Consider the following 17992-nt stretch of genomic DNA (forward strand, 5'->3'; position numbering starts at 1 on the left):
GTTACCAAAACTTTTGCTTTTGTCGTCACTGTATTAATAACTTAAGTTGCAACTTACGAATAAAATATATATATATATACATATATATATATCAAGTCTCGTCATTTCCATTTTCCAGAAGCTTGCTTCAATTTCAATATTCGGAATCCAGCCCAACTTTAAACCTTTTTCCAAATAATCAGTAAAGTCTGAGATCTGAGATCCGTTACTAAATGAATTTATACATACATTTACAGATAAGACAATAGTGATCATTGTTGTCCATAAAATTTTATTATTGATAAAAAATGAGATTTCATATTAATTTTTTTTCATATAGCATAATTTTTTAAATAATTATAGAAGCATAGTCCATTTGTTAGAAAACCATAAATACAGAAGAAGAAGAAGAAGAAGAGAGGGAGGGAGGGAGAGCCATTGATCAGATAATTGTAGTCTGTTTTATTAAGTCGACATCGTATTTTCTGAAAAGCTTATCATCATCACATCAATGGCTCGTACTCGTGTATTGAAATCATCAAGTTACAAGACTTTGTTTTTTCTTTCAAAATTAAAATAAAATAAAATAACTAGAAAATCAAAATCAACTGAAATGGAAAAGAGAATAAGAAAGGAAGAAGAGAGAAGGCTCAGAAGGATCCATTGGTAGTTTATAATCACAAGGGGGATAATCCCCCTCATAAAATAGGTAGTTCTGAACATCACTGCCTCTACTCTTGCCACAATCCCTAAACCCTATAAGCACACAACCATTAAGGAAAAAAAAAAAAAAAAAAAACATATAAATTGGATAGAAAATGAGAGAGCATTTGCTCTCTTCTAAATCGTCGGAGCTGGTTAATCGCGAGTGAAGGCCATGCTCTCTCAACAATTTATATATATAGGCATAGTAGAGATTAGGGTTTCCCGTAAGTTCGCTTTGGTGTGTTGGGTTGAATTTACGATGCTGCACCTCATGTTTGTTTTGGGCTCTCGAGACCTCAATCAGCCTTTTAGCCCATCTGGCCCATGGATAGTCTTATTATCAGTTTCCGTTTTGTTTAGACTTTTAACTTCTGAGAGAGTAACAATTAATTGGCAAAAATATTTGGAATTATGAATTTCTCTCTTTTTTAAATTTATTTATTTTTTGGCTTTTCCTAGTATATCATGATCTATATTTTTATATTTTCTATGCATAATAATTGTTTTCTTAATATTCATTAGCTTTAATGTTTGGTAAAAAATAATTTCTTAATATTCTTTGACTTTCATGTCTAATCAAAATTTACTAATATTCATTCTTAAATAATAAGTTTTTTTTTTCTTTTTAGCTAGAGATAACAATTATTTGCAATAAAAAGGATATATCTAAATGAATTGATGAGAATTTGTGAGATTGAAAAGAGAAAGAGAGGAAATGGTTAATTAAGTAATTTTTTTAAAAACATTTAATTAAAAAAAGAATATAGAGAGAAAATTCATGGGTTCAAATAGCCTGACCCCATTATATCTATTTCTTATGTCCCGCGTCCCATCCATACGGGATGTATGAAATTAGATTGATGCTGCGCATGGTTAAGAAGAGAAAACCAATGAACAAAGAATAATCCATATTATCATCAGTAAAATAAAATAAAAGATTGAAAATTATTCTCATTTTGAGGAAATAGTAATAGACTATTTAAATACGAGTAATCCAAATGTTCCCAAACTTAATTGAAATATGCATGGTTTGTAATATCTTGGACCATAATACAAAATTGATTGATTTACCCTCAACTCTCCAAGTAGTCTTCCTTGTTTATTTGTTAATTTACATTTTAAATAATAGAGAAGTTTTAAAAGAACTATCTTCTCATTAAAATTTAGTGTCTATTTGTTATTACTTATCTAGTTTTTTGTAAATGCTTATTTAATCTTATAAGCTCTTATAAAAAAAAATTATTGTTTAGTTGTTCTTTTATTAGAGCTTTTGAAGATTAAATAAGATATTTTGCATTTACTAATAAAAACTCAAAATTTTAACTTTTGGGGTATAGGTGGAAAGTATTTTTTAAATTTAATATGTATAAAATATCATTTACTTATTTGATAATCTTATTTCATTTTTTTATAACATAACTTTAAAAAAATTATCTATTAAAGTAATTTTATAATATTTAATAAAAATTCTAATTGACAATCAAACAAACGAAAATTTTTTAGATAAGAACTCTCTTAATAAAAACTCTACTTAAATAAATTTTATTTAAAAAGTTATAACAAACTAAGCCTTAAATTAGGAGAAAGTCTTCTCAATTTCAACACCATCAGACCATCTACTACTGACGCGGTGGTGTCGATCCATTATCTCGTGATGCGTGGAAGCCACTTAAAAAATATACTTAAAAGTCTTAATTAAATGATTTCAAAGCATTCATTTTTTGACCCAAAATATATATATATATATATATATATATATGAGAAAACGCTGATAAAATTACTTATAACACCAGTGATAGGGTTAAAAAATGAAAGGATAGATTAGCACTATAACACCACGTAATAGTTGTAGTTCCTTTATCAACCTTTACTCTCTTAACATTTTTCTTAATTTTTCATCTTAATTAGTTTTCTCGTTCTGCTTTAATTTCTCTGCGGCCTACTGAAAACTAAAAATTAACAATTGCATTTATCATTCTAGTTTCTTTTCTAATGCATCTGAGACAAAATATGAAAGAAAGAAGTGAAAACAAAAATGGAGATAGTAGAAGCAAATTACAGAGGGCTAAAAATTAAATAGGCCAGAAGGAAGAAGAGAGGGAACTAAAGAGTTTCACTTCACTCTTAATTAATACTGCGATAAAGACATAGAAATGACGGGAATATGAAGACCTTTTTAACCGCTCAGATTTTGGTGGTTCGTTTGGTAAAGTATCGGCGTCATAGAGATGAATTTCTCACTAGTAAAAGTGAAATAACAATAATAATTGCCACATGTCACGAAATAATTGCGCCAACATATCATCACAACAGCAGATGATCTGTTGGTGTTGACACCAGACAAGAGTTTCTCTTAAATCAATTATGCATGGGGTTCGCCGCCACGTCAATTCAAATCACAGGCTCATGATTAGTTTTGTATTGGCAAGGTGCTTTGCGGAGTCGATACTTGGCGCACATCTCAATTTCCTCATGTTATGCCAAGAAAGAGAAGCTCTGCATGTATCATAGAGCTCTAAAGTCTAACTGGATTAAGAAAACCAAGAAAGAAAAAAAAAAAAAAATAACAACTTTTATTATCAGATTTTCTCAAGCATCCCATAAAGTGGGCTTTTCAAGAACTGAATCCCCATGCGAATGCGGGAGCTGTTGCTGATGAAAAGGAGTCATCATTGGCACTCTTTGATGGTGACTCATTGCTTCAAGCTCCATTCTTTGCTGCTGCTGCTCGTGCAAATTTGCCGGCCTTGTTCCACCAATCCCCATAAAATCAAGAGTCATCATATCACCACCACCACCACCACCACCAGTTACATTGCTCCCTCCAAATCTCGACGGCCCTGTCGTGGAGTTTCGTTCCATCGCATTTCTTCCGGCTTGAATCAAGCTAGAACTCCCACTGCTATCCTCATTCTCCATGTTCTTCGTAAAACCTAGGCCAGCAGCACCTTGGTGATCACCACCGCCACTACTCATGTACATACCAGTAAACATTATTCCCATATCATTATTCATTCCCCCGGTACTAGCTGCCCCAGTGTGCTGATCAAAAAGTTGTGACATGTCTTGTGTGGCCTTCTGCATCATCATGTTTGATTGCTGCTCATGAGCTGCCTGAGATGGGAAGTGTTGTTGATCGTATGAAGCATTATGCTGCTTCTGAATGGATCCGTAAGCTGGTGTCTTATTAGTTGAAGAGAGTTGCTGGTCGGGCCCTGCCATACTATTTGTAAAACTCTTTTGCATCATCGGGGAGTTAATACCACTGCTTGCTGTAGCACCCATTTGGGCTGCTTTCTGCAGCAGTGCTGTTGCTGACATGTGAGCCGTACCCGAAATCAGGCAACCGTTTTTGCTATCTTGGAGATAGTTGAATCCAGATGAGCTATTAGAGCTCAACTGCAGGCTTGAGGAAGAAGAGGAAATGCTTCTCGGCCCACCGAAGAGAGTGCCAGAGCTGCTTGAGAACATGCCTCCTCCTCCTCCTCCTCCTCCTCCTCCTCCTCCCATGTTCACGGACTTAAAAGGCATTGGGACTAGATCTTGAGGGAGTGATTTCATTGGATTTTTGGGATCAAAATTATTGAACTCCGACATCCCAAGTGATGTGTTGTTGCCTCCGGTGTTCAAGGGCATTGATGACATGAGCTCTGGCATCTGGCTTTGCATGTTTTGTCCTAAATTGTCCATTAGTCCTTGGTTTACTTTGTTGTTTTCTTCAGCCAATGCATCACAGAAGGCTCTGTGGGTGATGAAGCTGTCTCTTCTGCACAATTTTAAAATAAGCAATGGGGACATATTAGGTTGCTTGTCTAGAAGAGTGTGGATATGAGGTTTGTACTAATAACAACAATTGATTCAAATTTCTACAGGAGAATAGATGCAAGACAAAAATTTCAAACTTACTACTACAATAGATGTCAAAAAGGCAGTGCATGTAAAAGTGCCTTTCGTGTTGTCGGCCATTCTCTAATAAACTATATAATACATATTTGTTAGCTTGGCTTCAATATATAGAAGGTTTAATATATGAACCTGGAAAAGATGGTACCACAGTCACATTTGTATTCCCTAGTGCCACAGGTCTTTTGATGAGCTTTCCAATCAGATTGGACTGCATACTTCTTTGAGCATTTGTCACATTTCCATTTCTTCTCGCCATGTTTACGGCTAAAGTGCTTCTTGATACCTGTAAGATCTCCTAATGCACGAGCCGGGTTGTGGTGAACGCAGCTTGGCTCGGGGCATATGTAGACCCGCTTTCGGACCTCGGTGGTAGTCCTTTGCCTAAGCTTCCATGGAAGGTTATGACCTCTGCGGTGCAGCTGTAGGTTTTGGTCCCTTTGGAATCCCTTGTTGCAAATCTCACACACGAACCGGTTTGTTGCCATGAGTGTTGTTGGTGATAGAGCAACAACTTCAGCATTCGGATCTAAATTATACATAAATCGAATAATCATCAATTAGTTAATTAGCAAAGATTAGTACATGTAATTAGTCAAAGGGAGGGATTTAATAGTAGAATTCCATGTTAAGAAAGATTCATGACCCCATGACAGCTCAAAACAGTTGAAACCAAAAAGAGATACAAAAAGTGCAATCAAGCAAACAGTACCCTACGCAATAATTGCACAATCTCATTGCATAGCAATAATTGAACTTCTCATAACACCATGATGAATCAGCTGCAATTATTTTCAAAAAAAGATCGGAATTCAAAGAACTTCAATTGCTTTGTTCACGAAAACTTAACTATATGTAGCATGCGGTGAATGAAAGATGCATAATTAATAAAGATTGGCTATATATATATAGATGAGTGGTTGAATTTGCCTGGAGTTCCAGGAAGGTTTCTTTTCTTCTTAGGAGGCTGCTGCTGTTGCGAGCTAGAGCCATTGCTATTAGTGGCACCAGAGGGTCCTGAAGCACTTGAGCCATGCACGTGATTCAGTAAATTTTGCTGCTGCTTTTCCCGAATTCGCTGTTGGACTTCTTCGCCAGTGTTTCCCGAAGAGAAGCTCCCTTCATCACCTGTGATATTTGACATTTTGTAACAATAAAGATTGTGAGAATTAATATACAAAAGTTTGTTTTGTTTTTATTTTCTCTCTTTGCCAAAACTCAATTGTTTCTTTTTTCTTGTAGTTGGTGAAACACAAAATCAGGAATCTGCTATTTCTGGAGGATGACAAAAAGCCAGGAACTCCCCTTCATTTCTGGTGAAGATGAGATGCTAGCTAGTGTTTAATTAATTTCCATCTACAACAAGACTAGCATTGAAATTTGGTCTTCTTTGGCTTTTTATATGTATATATAGTGTCCACATGAGACAACTTCTAGGCAAATGCCCCTTACAATTGTTGGCTATTAAGTTAATTTCCATTCTATATATGTTAATTAATAATTTTATTCTTTAATAAGAAGTTATAATATGATTCGGGTTATTGGATTTAAGCTCGTGAGTCATGATTGACCTCTAGTCTGATAAGTCGCCAGTTGTATAGTCTCATCTAAAGATCAATTTTTTCTTATGATTTTGTGTGCCATAATATTTTTAAAAAATTTTAAAAAGGTCATATTAAGAAATGATCGTTATTTGTCATTTTGTATAGGGTCCGAATGTGAACATAATATAACTAGCGTTAATTAAAGTTGATGAATATATACTCGTGATATTATTTTTGGAGGTAATTAAATAATTTATGCATTATTATATATATATTTAACTTGTCAGGAAAGAAAGCAATTAATTTCAACTGACAAGATGATTTTAATATATCTTAAAGACTTTTCTTTCTTTTTAAGGTAAAATAGAATCAATCTTTCATCAAATTATGTGATAAGTGTTCGGTCTTAGGCAGCAGTCAGATAAAGGGGCTGGAGAATTTTGTCACAAGCTTGAGCCGCTAGCATTTAATTGTATTGCTTTTGTTAAATTATAAGCAGGTGGCACTAAAGCCAAAGGTGTAGTCTTATCAATTTATCATCACCACCATGGGATGCAAAATAAAATACGCACTCAGATAATTAATACCAAATCAACGGTTGTCATAATAAAATGAAAAAAAAAAAAAAAGGGAAAAAATGTTGCTGAAATAACACAGTATATATATATATATATACAGATCACTAGTCCTCATGATTCATAACTGTGAAATTATTGCAAGATTATTACAGCTTTGTCCTACAGGTTTAGTAACAAGCTTTTTGTCCCAGATACGCTATTTACCGCTGCTGATGATTAACTCTTCTTATAGTGGTCATTAACAATTGCACGTCGCTATTAGTTAGAACTTAGAAGCTGGACGGTGCCGAATCCTCTTTTGTCTCATTTGATCCAAACAATCGAAGCGAACCAAACCAGCCAGTCATTATCTTTTGTATAAACATTAATCTACTCGATCAAATTTCAATAAAAGAAGACTGTTGCTGCATTATTTATTTGTTTATTATCAGAATTACAGTTTAATACTGACGTACGTAACGACGAAAGCTAAGTTTATAATCAAACATAACGTTATTGATCATCCAAATTAAATTTTACTGTAAAATTATGCCTCCACATGCGTTTGTTTTAGGTCAATCCGTGGCTTCCTTTCGGACGAAACCACATTAAAAAGAGTAAACTCGCATTAATTTCTTCATTAAAAGCGTATCTGTAAGTCTCTGAGACGCTGCTTTCTTGCTATGTCTATATAACTTCTTCTTCTTGTTATTGTCTGGGAATCTTGAATGATACAAGCAGGAATTAGCATAAAAATATCTGTTTTTGGATTGGCCTAGGAATGCCATTAACCAAGCCATATCTGTGTATATATATATATATATATTAACTATGTACTGTTGGTGTTGCGGCTTGCTCAGTGCCAACTAATTAAGTTTTGGATATGCTCTTGTTTTCATATTAATTTGGTGATGAATATTGCCAAATTAACACGCAATTAATAGAAATTTAAAGCTTCAATCACAAGAGAAAAAGCGAGCATCCATGGTAGATTCAATATACAAATTATAATTAATAGAGAGAATTGGACGTTGTTATGGTAAAATAATAATTTTTTTTTAACCTGGGAAATGCATGTCGTTGCCTTTGCCCTGGTGACTCGGTCGAAGGGAATTCATTATTCTATTTTAATAACAATTTTTGTGTGCGAGTGAGTGTACATATATATATATATATATATATATATATATGCGGCCACGAAGTAGGTGCACCAAATTCCACAAAAATAAGAAACAAGAAACAAATTAACAGAAGGTAGAATATGCAACCACGGGCTAAATTCTGAAATTCCAGTCAAATTAATTAAATATAATACCGTTGGCAGGATGGAAGATGCTCCTCCCCCATCAACAAATGAAGCGTCGTGACAAAAAGATTGCTTAGTTATTATCGTTGAAGGTCGATGCAATTTATGAAGCAAATTAACATCAACACAGCAATGTCGTCGAGACACAATTTATTCCATCTTTATTTGATTAAATTACGATAAAACCTAATATAAAGACGCTGCATTTGGATGCCGATACACCTCATATTATTTATTAAAAAAAAAAAAAAAAAAAAACTGACTCAGACGCTAAATGCTAATTGACATTGGCAAAGAGCCCCCATGGATAAAACCAACACTAAAGGACGGCCAAAGCCTTATATTCCTCTCTGTGAGCTTTTCTTTATTTGATTAAAACTCTCCTGATAATGATGTTTGATTAAAGAAAATATATATATATATATATATATGCACAATTGGATATTATAATATCGTGGGTGATGTAGACATGCATGTTTTAATTAAGTGAATTAAGAAATAATTGAAAAGAAAAGATTTTACCATCTAATTGTAATATCCAATAACATCAAGTATGAACTTATTTGTCTATCATTATGTATATGTATGTATGTATGTATGTTCGTATGTACGTATGTACATATGCAAGTGTGAGAGATGGGTTATGTGGTATTAGAGAGTATTTTTACCGGAATACTTCATTTAGAAACTTCTTCAACTATTTTGAGTCACCCCAAAGTTTCACCGTTGTAACTGAAATGATGTCATAATAGATTTTTCATTTTTCTTCATTTGATCGATCTATAATTTTTTGACAAACAAACAAAAAATGAAATTAAAAAAACCACCATGGTATATCTACGTGAAGAAAAATAACAAGAAATATAAAAAAAAATTTGACGATTAGGAAAACTTAATAATTGTCGATTTCTATCTACTGTGTCTAACTCTTGGATCATCGCTAATTTCTTTTCTTTCTATCACATCCCTACCTTTTGAAAAATATTACATCCTATGGTTACAGATTGGCAGCTACGTTTAAAAAAAAAAGAAAAAAAAAAGTCTTTTAATTAGGATGTAATAGCTAATAAGGCAGAGGCTATTGACTAATTGAAGGGTGATGTGGAGGAAACATGATCCAAAAAATTCAAAGTCCTTGTCTGTAATTATGTTGTATTATTGTGATAGGCGATAGCAACCGTGATTAGATTTGCTTCAGTAATCATTAACGTGGTGAATGAGGCCTGAAATGGACGGGCCCCACGTCTGGCCCAGCCTTTTGACCACTTAATCGTCTATTAAAACAGATGTTTAGTTACAGAATTTTGGACTTTGACAAAACAGGGCTTGGACCTTTCCTTGGCCCAGTTTATGACCCAGGATTTTACCCTTTTACACCGTCCCAAGGATCTTGTGACATCTGTATAATTATTTATTATTTTTTATTTTTAATAATAGACGAACTGTAAGTAAGGAGACAAGAGTCAAAAGTAAAATGGATGGAGGACTTGACCCATAAGTTAAATAGTATAAATACAGGTACATATTTGGAGGACGCAACCAAAAAAAAAAAAAAAAAAAATGAAAAGAAAAACTTGTATGGATCGACAAGAAGCTGCCATTGGACAGGTTTGACGAGTCTTATGATGATCGGACTTGTAATATTTTCTTTTAAGGATATTTTTATTTAACTACTTAAATTACCGTGAAATAATAATTAGGTGCATGCAATCAGTATTACACCATGATAATATTTTACTCTAAAAAATTATAAAATATTATATTTTACCACATTTTCACGAGCTGAAGGTTAGTTGACCTATAGAATACTGATTTTACCCTTACTTTCTAATAAAACCTAATAATTTTAGCTATTGTATCAAAGGCCGAGAAAATAAATAAAAGTTTACATTTACACAAAAAACTTGTAAACCTAAGGTTTGTATAATGCATTTATTATAATTATTTTTTTTCAACTAAATATCAATTTAATTTTAATTATTAATTATTGATAAAAATTAACAAACAAAGACGCTTAACAAACAAACTTACATGCAAACATATGCATGCATTCATGCAACCACAGACATCCCAAGTTTTAAATAATCGACTTTACATTTAATTGATACCATATATATATTTAATTTTTTAAATTTTTATGATTAATTAATACTTAAAATTTAAAAATTAACATTTAATTGAATAAAAAATATTTAGTACAAATATTAATAATTAACTAAGAACTAACTTTTATTGATAATTTATAATTTATGTCCTTAAAGTAAATGCAAATTTGGTATTTTATATATCAACTAACGGAAAAGTAGTAAAATGTAAGATTTTGTAATTTTTTAGTAGCAAAATATTAGGGTGCAATCATATTTGTTATTTTACAACAACTTTATTAGTAAAAGAAAAAATAAAGTAAAACCTCTATAATTTAATACTTGATAAACTAATAACCTCTATTATCTAATAATTTTTTTTGTGGTCCCAACTTGGGCCAAAGGGTTAAATTAGCAATTTTAATAAAAAAAATAAGATAATACGTTTTTTGAAAACCCTTGTATAATCTTGTGATCCTATTCATATTATAAATTAATAATTTAATGAAATTGCAAATATAACTGTTATAATAAAATATGACTCTATTGTTACTTTATTTTTTTGACGTATAAATATAATTGGATCTCATCTCTAATTATTCTCATTGCTTCTAAAAGTTCTAGGGTTGAATTCTGAAACAAGAATTTAATTTTTTTGGTTAATTTAATTTATGTTTAGTAGATTAATGAATTTTTAATTGATTAAAATGTATGTTCATTAGATTATATATACACTCCATAAATTAATAAATTATTAATTTTTAGATATTTATCATAATACTTTTCTTTAATTTTTTTTTTTAGTTCAGTGAGTTCCATAATATTAATGCAATAAGACACATTATGTCTCCAAAAAGTCAACAAGTGAGTGTGTAAATATAATCATCTCCCAATGCACAAGGGTCGTTTTCGGACCTCTCTGCCTAAGTAATATAAGCTTCCAATTGTAGTTGTGGGTTTTGGTCCCTTTGAAATCCCTTCCTTGCAGCATGCAAAACGAAAAGTAATTAATGGATTAGTTAATTAGCAAATATTAGATCATTAGTCAAAAAATTAGTCCAAGTGAGGGATTAATTAATAGTTTGATTCCATTTCCATGTCGGAAAAGATTCATGATCGATGACCCACTCACAGCTGAAAACAAAAATTGAGAGACTCAAACAGTTCAAAGCAATAATGAACTTTTCATCAATCAGCTTCAATTATTTTGAATCAAACCAAGATCACAGACAATTAATTCAAAAACTTTGCTATATGTGGCATGTCATAGACTCATGGGTGATCGAGGTTGATGGAGTGGCGGTGGAATTTGCCTAGCCCGGACAGTTTTGGGGAGGTTTCTTTAATTGAGGTTTCTTAGGAGGTTGCAGCTGCATGCACTTTATATGCTCCTCCTCCATCACCAAACTGAACGTCGTCCTGCCAAAAATAGAAAAAAAAAGTTTGCTTTTAGTTTCTATCGTTAATGATCGCTGTAATTTTTGAACCCATTAATTGAAGATCAACGCGACAATATGCAAAGACATATATTATTATTTCCATCTTTATTTTATTAATTTATATCATATACAACCTAATAGTATAAGACGATTTTACTAGCAGCATTTGAATATATAATTGACTCATGCTAATTGACATTAGCTAAGAAACCCATGCACAAAACCAACACAAACGGGCAACTAAAGCCTTATTTATCTCTCTCCATTTGCTTATTTTATTATAATCAAGTCTTTATGATACCGATATATATATATATATATAACACATACATACATACGTCCACTTTTTTTTTTTTTAATGCAGACACATTTCTAAACCATGCGATTTAAGAAAGCTATTTAAACTACATGGTTTATTAGTGTAGTGTCACATCGACTAATAAAAAGAAATTACTTTCGGATATAAGTAGTTAAGGTCATTTTACCTAATAAGTTAAAATATCATTTTCAGGTGCAGATGTTCGCATTTTTTTTAATGCGGGCATATTTTTAAACCGTTTAGTTTAAAAGAGTTAATTATTGAATGAATTATAAAACCATGCGGTTTTAGAGAGTTAAAAACCATCTCTCTTTAAATCTTGCGGTTTAAAAGTGTGTTCGCATAAAAAAAAAAATAATAACTCCCGCACTAAAAAAGGACTATAGGTTAATATATATATATATATATATAAGAATTTTAAGCTCAGCCCTTCAACATAGTTTATATAAAAATGTATATCTTTCAATTAAGAGAAAAAATTTACAGAACTCAAGATGAAAATATTATGAAGTTCGTCTATGGGTAGATGGGTAATTTGTGTAGTATTAGTTTCAAGCAAATCTCTTAAAGAATTAGCAAGTAAGCACAGATTACAGCGCAGCTTCTGAAAATATAACATATTACATGCTATGGCTGCAAATAAGCAGCTGGGTAAAAGAAAAAAAAAAAGAAGGAAAATCTTTGAGCACTTGACTAATTGAAAGATAAGTGTAAAAAGAAGACATGATCAGAAGCCTCCCTGTTTATGATAGCAAACCCTGATCAATTGGGTTTGTTTCACAATCATTAATTAACGTGGTGATTAGTTTTTCTTCACCGGCCTTAAAAGGTGGGGTCTATTTTTGTAGAGAAAATTTGAAGCAAACTTATTTTAATTTTTAAAGATCGATAGGCCTGAAATGGACGGCGCCAAGATCCGGCCTCGCCTTTTCACCACTAGAGAATTGAGAGATTGCGGAATGGTACGTAATGTAAAATGTCTTTTTCTTAAAAAAATAATAATAATAAAAATTAAGTGCAACATATTACTTATTTCATAATAGATTAAACAAGGAGCATGTAGCATATAATGAAGGATCACTGGCGGATGAAAGAAGACTAGCGACCTTTTTCTTTCCTTTTACTAGCAAGTAACAAAAAATAGCTGCTTTCAGTTCCCATATTTTCTAATTCTAATTGAAGCTGAGAGCGCAGGCATAGTTCAAGCGCGTTCCTTCACATTCTTATTCTTTTTCTGGATTGCCAAGAGAGCTGAAAGTGCACAGCTATGTTATTTCTCAAGAGAATGCATCTATTCCTCATTGCATGTTATTTTTTAAAATCACAAAAAGGGAGAAGCTATGCTTATTACAAGTTTACAACAAAACAATAATTATACAGTGTCATCTTTATATTAGAAGGCCTTTAAGAAACTTGATCAAAACCTGACAAGATTGAGAAGCCTTAGAAAAGATTTTCTCCTCGTCAAGGATTGAGAGTTCTGTGTCAAAATCCGTTGATTGTCAGGCATTGATCGATATAAGTCCGCAAGTTGACCTTGAACACAATCATAACAGGAAGAACCGTTGCTGTCAATTGCTCTTACGATGAAACAAGCCATCTGACTCCTGTATTACCACCTTTTGTAGTGCCACACGTCTGAATGAGTGAGGCGGGCAAAAGAATGATTTCTATTAATTTCCTGGAGTCACCAGCATGTTACTTAAACCATCAGACTCAATGCTCATCAACTATGTTGGTATTACTGTGTAATGCATCCAGGCTATTCTCTATCTTCGAGTCCGCAATATTGTCTGTAACAACATTGTTTAGGGTGCCACTACCAACAGTCTTTCTGCGCATTCTACGGGATGGTTTTGGCATTGCTTTTTTCTGTGGAGTCTCCTCATCCTTTCTCTTCCTCTTTGGGCTTAAGTACCCAAATGCAAAAGCTTCCAACGCTTTTGTAGTTAATGGCCGGTTCCTTGTACTCTGCCTTCGGTCGGTCTTGATGGGACACTGAGCTGTACTTGACTTGTCATCAGCAAGATTTGATTCCTCCAGTTGCTGTCGTGTTTCAAATGCAACAGACAATTTGTTTTCACAAAGACTGTCATTATTCTTCACCATGTCTTTTGCCTGTTCGCTATTTCCAAAATCTGATGAAACTTGAGGGACATTTAAGTCTATCAATGTATGGGGTTCTGGTTTTTCTAAAGATATTTCTCTATCCAGGCAATTCTCTGATACATTGCCTTCATAGCTCTTGTCTGGACTGTCTTTAGCTAAAGAGCTGGCTGGTGATAAATTTTGCTGTGGACCATGTTGGAAAACCATATCCTCACACCCATTCTGCGAGTTCGATCTGTAATGGAACTCCTTTTCATCTACCTTGTGGTCCATTAAGATATCTCCAAAGCTGCAGCTTAACTCTCCATTGATATTGGCCACCAAAACCTGCTGTTTGGTATCAGGTGCAAAACAATTTGGATTCCCAGAATTTTCTGTGGGATAAAACTGAAACTTTATACATGACTTCTGCTGCTCGTCATCAAATGGACTTGTGCTATGATTTGCATGATTTTCCACTGTTACATTTGTTGAAGTAGGGGTGTTGGAAATGCTATCATTGAGAATGCTAGTTGCACAATCTGATGAGTCTGCTTCTGCACCTGCTCCCCTATCAGTTGTATTATCCGCATTTGGGATATTAGTTTCTTCTTCATCTTCAGATGTATCTTCCTCAGATTCACTGGGAAGGTTAGAAGGGGTAGATATGCTAGTAGTTTCAGTGGGTAAACTTCTCAGCTCTCTCACTTTAGATTGTCCTGCGCCATAAAACAAACTAGTATCCACAATGGTGAACTGCATGACATGTCGATTGTAACTTGACTTGCGTGGCTGGAGGTAACGATGATGTTGCTTTTTTGACAAACCATCTGAGTCATGCTTCACTGGTTGGTCCAACCTATCATTTTCCTTGACATCACTACCATTGGCAGCATCAATTTCAAGCTCAAGAAGCCCAGGTTCTGATGCAACTTTATTCAAGACATCACTAACTGAATCAAAATAGTGGTCCCCTTTCACAAGTTTCCTTCTCGAGAACTTCTTCACACCAGGTATAAGAAACACCAAAGAATTCTTTGAATTAGCAAAACTATGATCCTTAGGCTGCTCAGAGTGCCATCCTCTTGCTAGAAGACGGGGCCAAACAGCCTCCCAGAATAAATCACTTGATCGAGCTTTACTTAACCTAAAATCTCCTGTTAGAAACCTGATAATGTCTGCAGATGTAAGAGCAGAACATGCTTTACCGAACGGTACGTCAGGCTGGACAAAAAACATGTTATTGGTCTTGATTGGCTCCATTGCTGTGCCTGTGAGATCTTTCTTCCCCTTGCCAATCCCTACTGCATCTATAAGATTACTGATGCCAACTGCATTCTTTAGAGTGAAAATATATTCTTCAAATGAAATTTTTCCCTCGCCAAATTTTCTAGAATCCTGAAATTATAACACCATAGTTCATGAATAGACAGTACAAATATTTTTTGGTCATAAATTTAGAGTTCAAACAAAGATAGAATTACAGCTACACTAGCTAACACATCAAGACCAGCCTGTAAACGTCAACAGTGAATAGAATTACAATGGACAGGGATTACACATTGGCATAAAGAGCCTGGAATTGTAGGCAACACAAGGGCTTGATGTCAACACCAACATAAAGCAATACTTCTCAAGTGCGATATCAAGGTGTGTATTTATGTAATGGAAAAGTTATTTGAAAAAAAAAATAAAGAAAATACCTCAAGTAACATATTTCTGCATTCTTCTGGCACATGAGAAAAGAGCCTTGAAAATAACTCCTGCTGCCTCCATCCTGTAAATATCTTTTGTCCATGTACAAAACGTCTGCTTCTTAATTTCCGGCATTCTGACCATCTCCGATATCCATCAGATCTGTAGAACTTCCCATAATAGAAAGATAATATATCCCCCATTGCTTTACTTTCAACAAATCTCTTAACAAGGTTAAGATTTTTCCCAAAGATATATAGACCCAGGAGGAAACTCTCACATTCATTTTGTGTCCAAGATTCACCAACAGAATCAGGAAGAGGACAGGGGCCTCTTTCTGGCTGATCTAACTTGGCTTTTGAGTCCTGCGTTAAGATTAAATCAACATCCATTGGATCACTTTTAGTTGTTGATTGAAAATTTGACTGCCCAACCACAGCTTGCCCGTTATGCAACACAGGATCCAGAGATTCACCTTTGAGTTCCGCATGTTCATCGTTTGATGTAATCTGGCTCTCTTCACTATTGTCAAACTCTACGGTTCCATTTATATTCTCAAATTCAATATTTGCCCACATTATTGGAATTGACTCCAAAGAAACACAATTTGGGATATTATCCAAAATTTCTGAATGAGTTGTTTCATTTATGAGCTGCAAACAATCATATTTCAAGATTAGAGGTGGAATATCTGCCTGGTACTGAGGTCCAACATGAGGAAGAACCTGTGGATCTCCAAAAATGTCACTAATGTCCACAGAACAAGGAGAAAGTAACTTTTCTTCAGGTTCATCCGCAATGCTTTCCATGTTGTTATCTAAATCTTTAGAATCCATCTGCAAAATTGCAGTTTTAAAAAAACCTCAGAGCTCACATGTACACTTGTACAAAAACTCATACTTTAAAGTATGATTGTTGCAACTCACTATTCGTTGATAGATAAGCAAATGCCAATACTGAAGTGTTGCAAAAAACTATCAAACTATGCACTGCTCCAAATTAAAGAAAGGGAAAAAAAAAGAAAAAAACTAAAAGAAAATCTAAGCTTGCTCCTTCCACATGGATTATGGATTATTTAGAGAGGACCCCAAATCCCCAATCAAGGTAAAAGACTGAATTTTCTTTCATAACCAAAAAACATACTGGGTTAATTGCATAAGATAATCAAATAACCTAGAATGTAATTGCTTTACTTGGTCAGTCAAACATTCATTTTATATACACTAGTTCATCTCCAGAAAATTTTAAAACATAATTCTAAAAAAAAAAAAAAGGGAACCTGTCGACAATATGACATTAAAATTGACAATTATGGGAATGAAAAACGCAGAATTTTCTTTCTCGTCGAAGCATTGACAAAAGCGCTTAATCTAAACATAGCAAGTAATGCAGTAAGTTTACATACAAAAACATAACAAAAATAACAGCCGCATTCTGGGAATCTGATTATGAACAACTATAAATTCAATATAATAAATACGTACACGTAATAATTAAAGTAACAAACAACCATTAAAAAGCCATTGTTAAGTGAAAAACTAATATATATACACATATTTGATTCAACTGTAATAAGACAAACCAACAATAAAAACAGTACCGCTAGTACAGTAAGTCACATATTAGTAAGTAGTAACTAACAAACAGATAAAAACATGCATAGGAAATTTCCAAAAAAGAAAAAAAAAAAAAAGGCAAAGCATTTGCTAACCTTCACAGAAGAACTTGAACGTTAAAACCCACGTCAAAAAAACAAGCCTACCAAATTGGTCTTTGTATTTAGTCATCTATGAACCTCGATTGTCAACTTATTATCTTTTTCAACATAAAACAAATAAATAGATAAATAAAGACACCGAGAAACTAAAAGTAAATAAAGCTTGTTGTAGTTCAGTAAAAGAAGATTCGTTCTTTTACCTCGTATGAGAGACTTGAGCTGTCATGGAGAAGGAAGTTGAATTCTTGAGGACTTGACGAATGAATGGAAAGAGAAACATGAAATGAAACCAAAATTTTTTTTAAAAAAAAAAGGCAAAAAAGAAAGCAAAAGAAAATTTCCGTTCGCTGAGAGAAAGAGAGAGAGAGAAAGCGAAGAAGATTATGAACGCTTTGTATTGTGTTTATTGTGTGTATTCATTCGGTTTGTTCGATTTGTGTTGAGTTGTAAGGGAGACCACACCCACACGCGTTCGTAGGTGGGTTTTCATGATTAAGCATAATTACTAAAATGTCCATGTTGGTCTTGCTTTTCGTTTTGGGTTTAGCTTGCTTTGTTGGAATTTTATGTAATTTTAAGACACGTTACTCTTGCTTTTTAGTTCTTTTTTTTTTTTTTTTTTTAAGTAAGGGCTTGTTTGGCTTTGTTTTCGACAC

The 17992-nt window shown here is 33.5% G+C and overlaps 2 protein-coding genes and 2 non-coding genes across 7 annotated transcripts; all 4 read right to left on the reverse strand.

The window, feature by feature from the left end:
- Positions 1 to 415: 415 nt before the first annotated feature.
- LOC112498432 (small nucleolar RNA Z155) lies at positions 416 to 493 on the reverse strand. The gene has a single exon (XR_003065748.1). It is a non-coding gene; the product is annotated as a small nucleolar RNA Z155 (small nucleolar RNA).
- A 128-nt stretch (positions 494 to 621) lies between these two features.
- Positions 622 to 714, reverse strand: LOC112498429 (small nucleolar RNA R41). Its single transcript, XR_003065745.1, has one exon. It is a non-coding gene; the product is annotated as a small nucleolar RNA R41 (small nucleolar RNA).
- A 2124-nt stretch (positions 715 to 2838) lies between these two features.
- Positions 2839 to 5838, reverse strand: LOC102623174 (zinc finger protein GAI-ASSOCIATED FACTOR 1-like). Its single transcript, XM_006480044.4, has 3 exons — positions 5518 to 5838; positions 4720 to 5116; positions 2839 to 4450 (listed from the first exon to the last, which is right to left on the reverse strand). The coding sequence occupies exons 1-3, from the start codon at positions 5729 to 5731 to the stop codon at positions 3274 to 3276; spliced, it is 1788 nt and encodes a 595-aa protein (XP_006480107.1). The 5' UTR covers positions 5732 to 5838; the 3' UTR covers positions 2839 to 3273.
- A 7268-nt stretch (positions 5839 to 13106) lies between these two features.
- LOC102612976 (uncharacterized) lies at positions 13107 to 17767 on the reverse strand. 4 transcript variants are annotated; one of them, XM_006479838.4, is made up of 4 exons: positions 17537 to 17767; positions 17331 to 17434; positions 15628 to 16455; positions 13107 to 15322 (listed from the first exon to the last, which is right to left on the reverse strand). In XM_006479838.4, exons 3-4 carry the CDS (start codon positions 16453 to 16455, stop codon positions 13553 to 13555), a joined length of 2598 nt encoding a protein of 865 aa, XP_006479901.1. In that variant the 5' UTR covers positions 17331 to 17434; positions 17537 to 17767; the 3' UTR covers positions 13107 to 13552. The 4 variants fall into 4 exon arrangements, with proteins under 4 accessions (XP_006479901.1, XP_052293830.1, XP_006479902.1 ...); XM_052437870.1 differs by lacking the exon at positions 17331 to 17434 and having other exon boundaries at positions 15628 to 16272; XM_006479839.4 differs by lacking the exon at positions 17331 to 17434.
- Between the last annotated feature and the right edge of the window lie 225 nt (positions 17768 to 17992).

This window comes from Citrus sinensis, chromosome 3 (assembly GCF_022201045.2).
Source record: "Citrus sinensis cultivar Valencia sweet orange chromosome 3, DVS_A1.0, whole genome shotgun sequence".
Classification (NCBI taxonomy): Eukaryota; Viridiplantae; Streptophyta; class Magnoliopsida; order Sapindales; family Rutaceae; genus Citrus; species Citrus sinensis.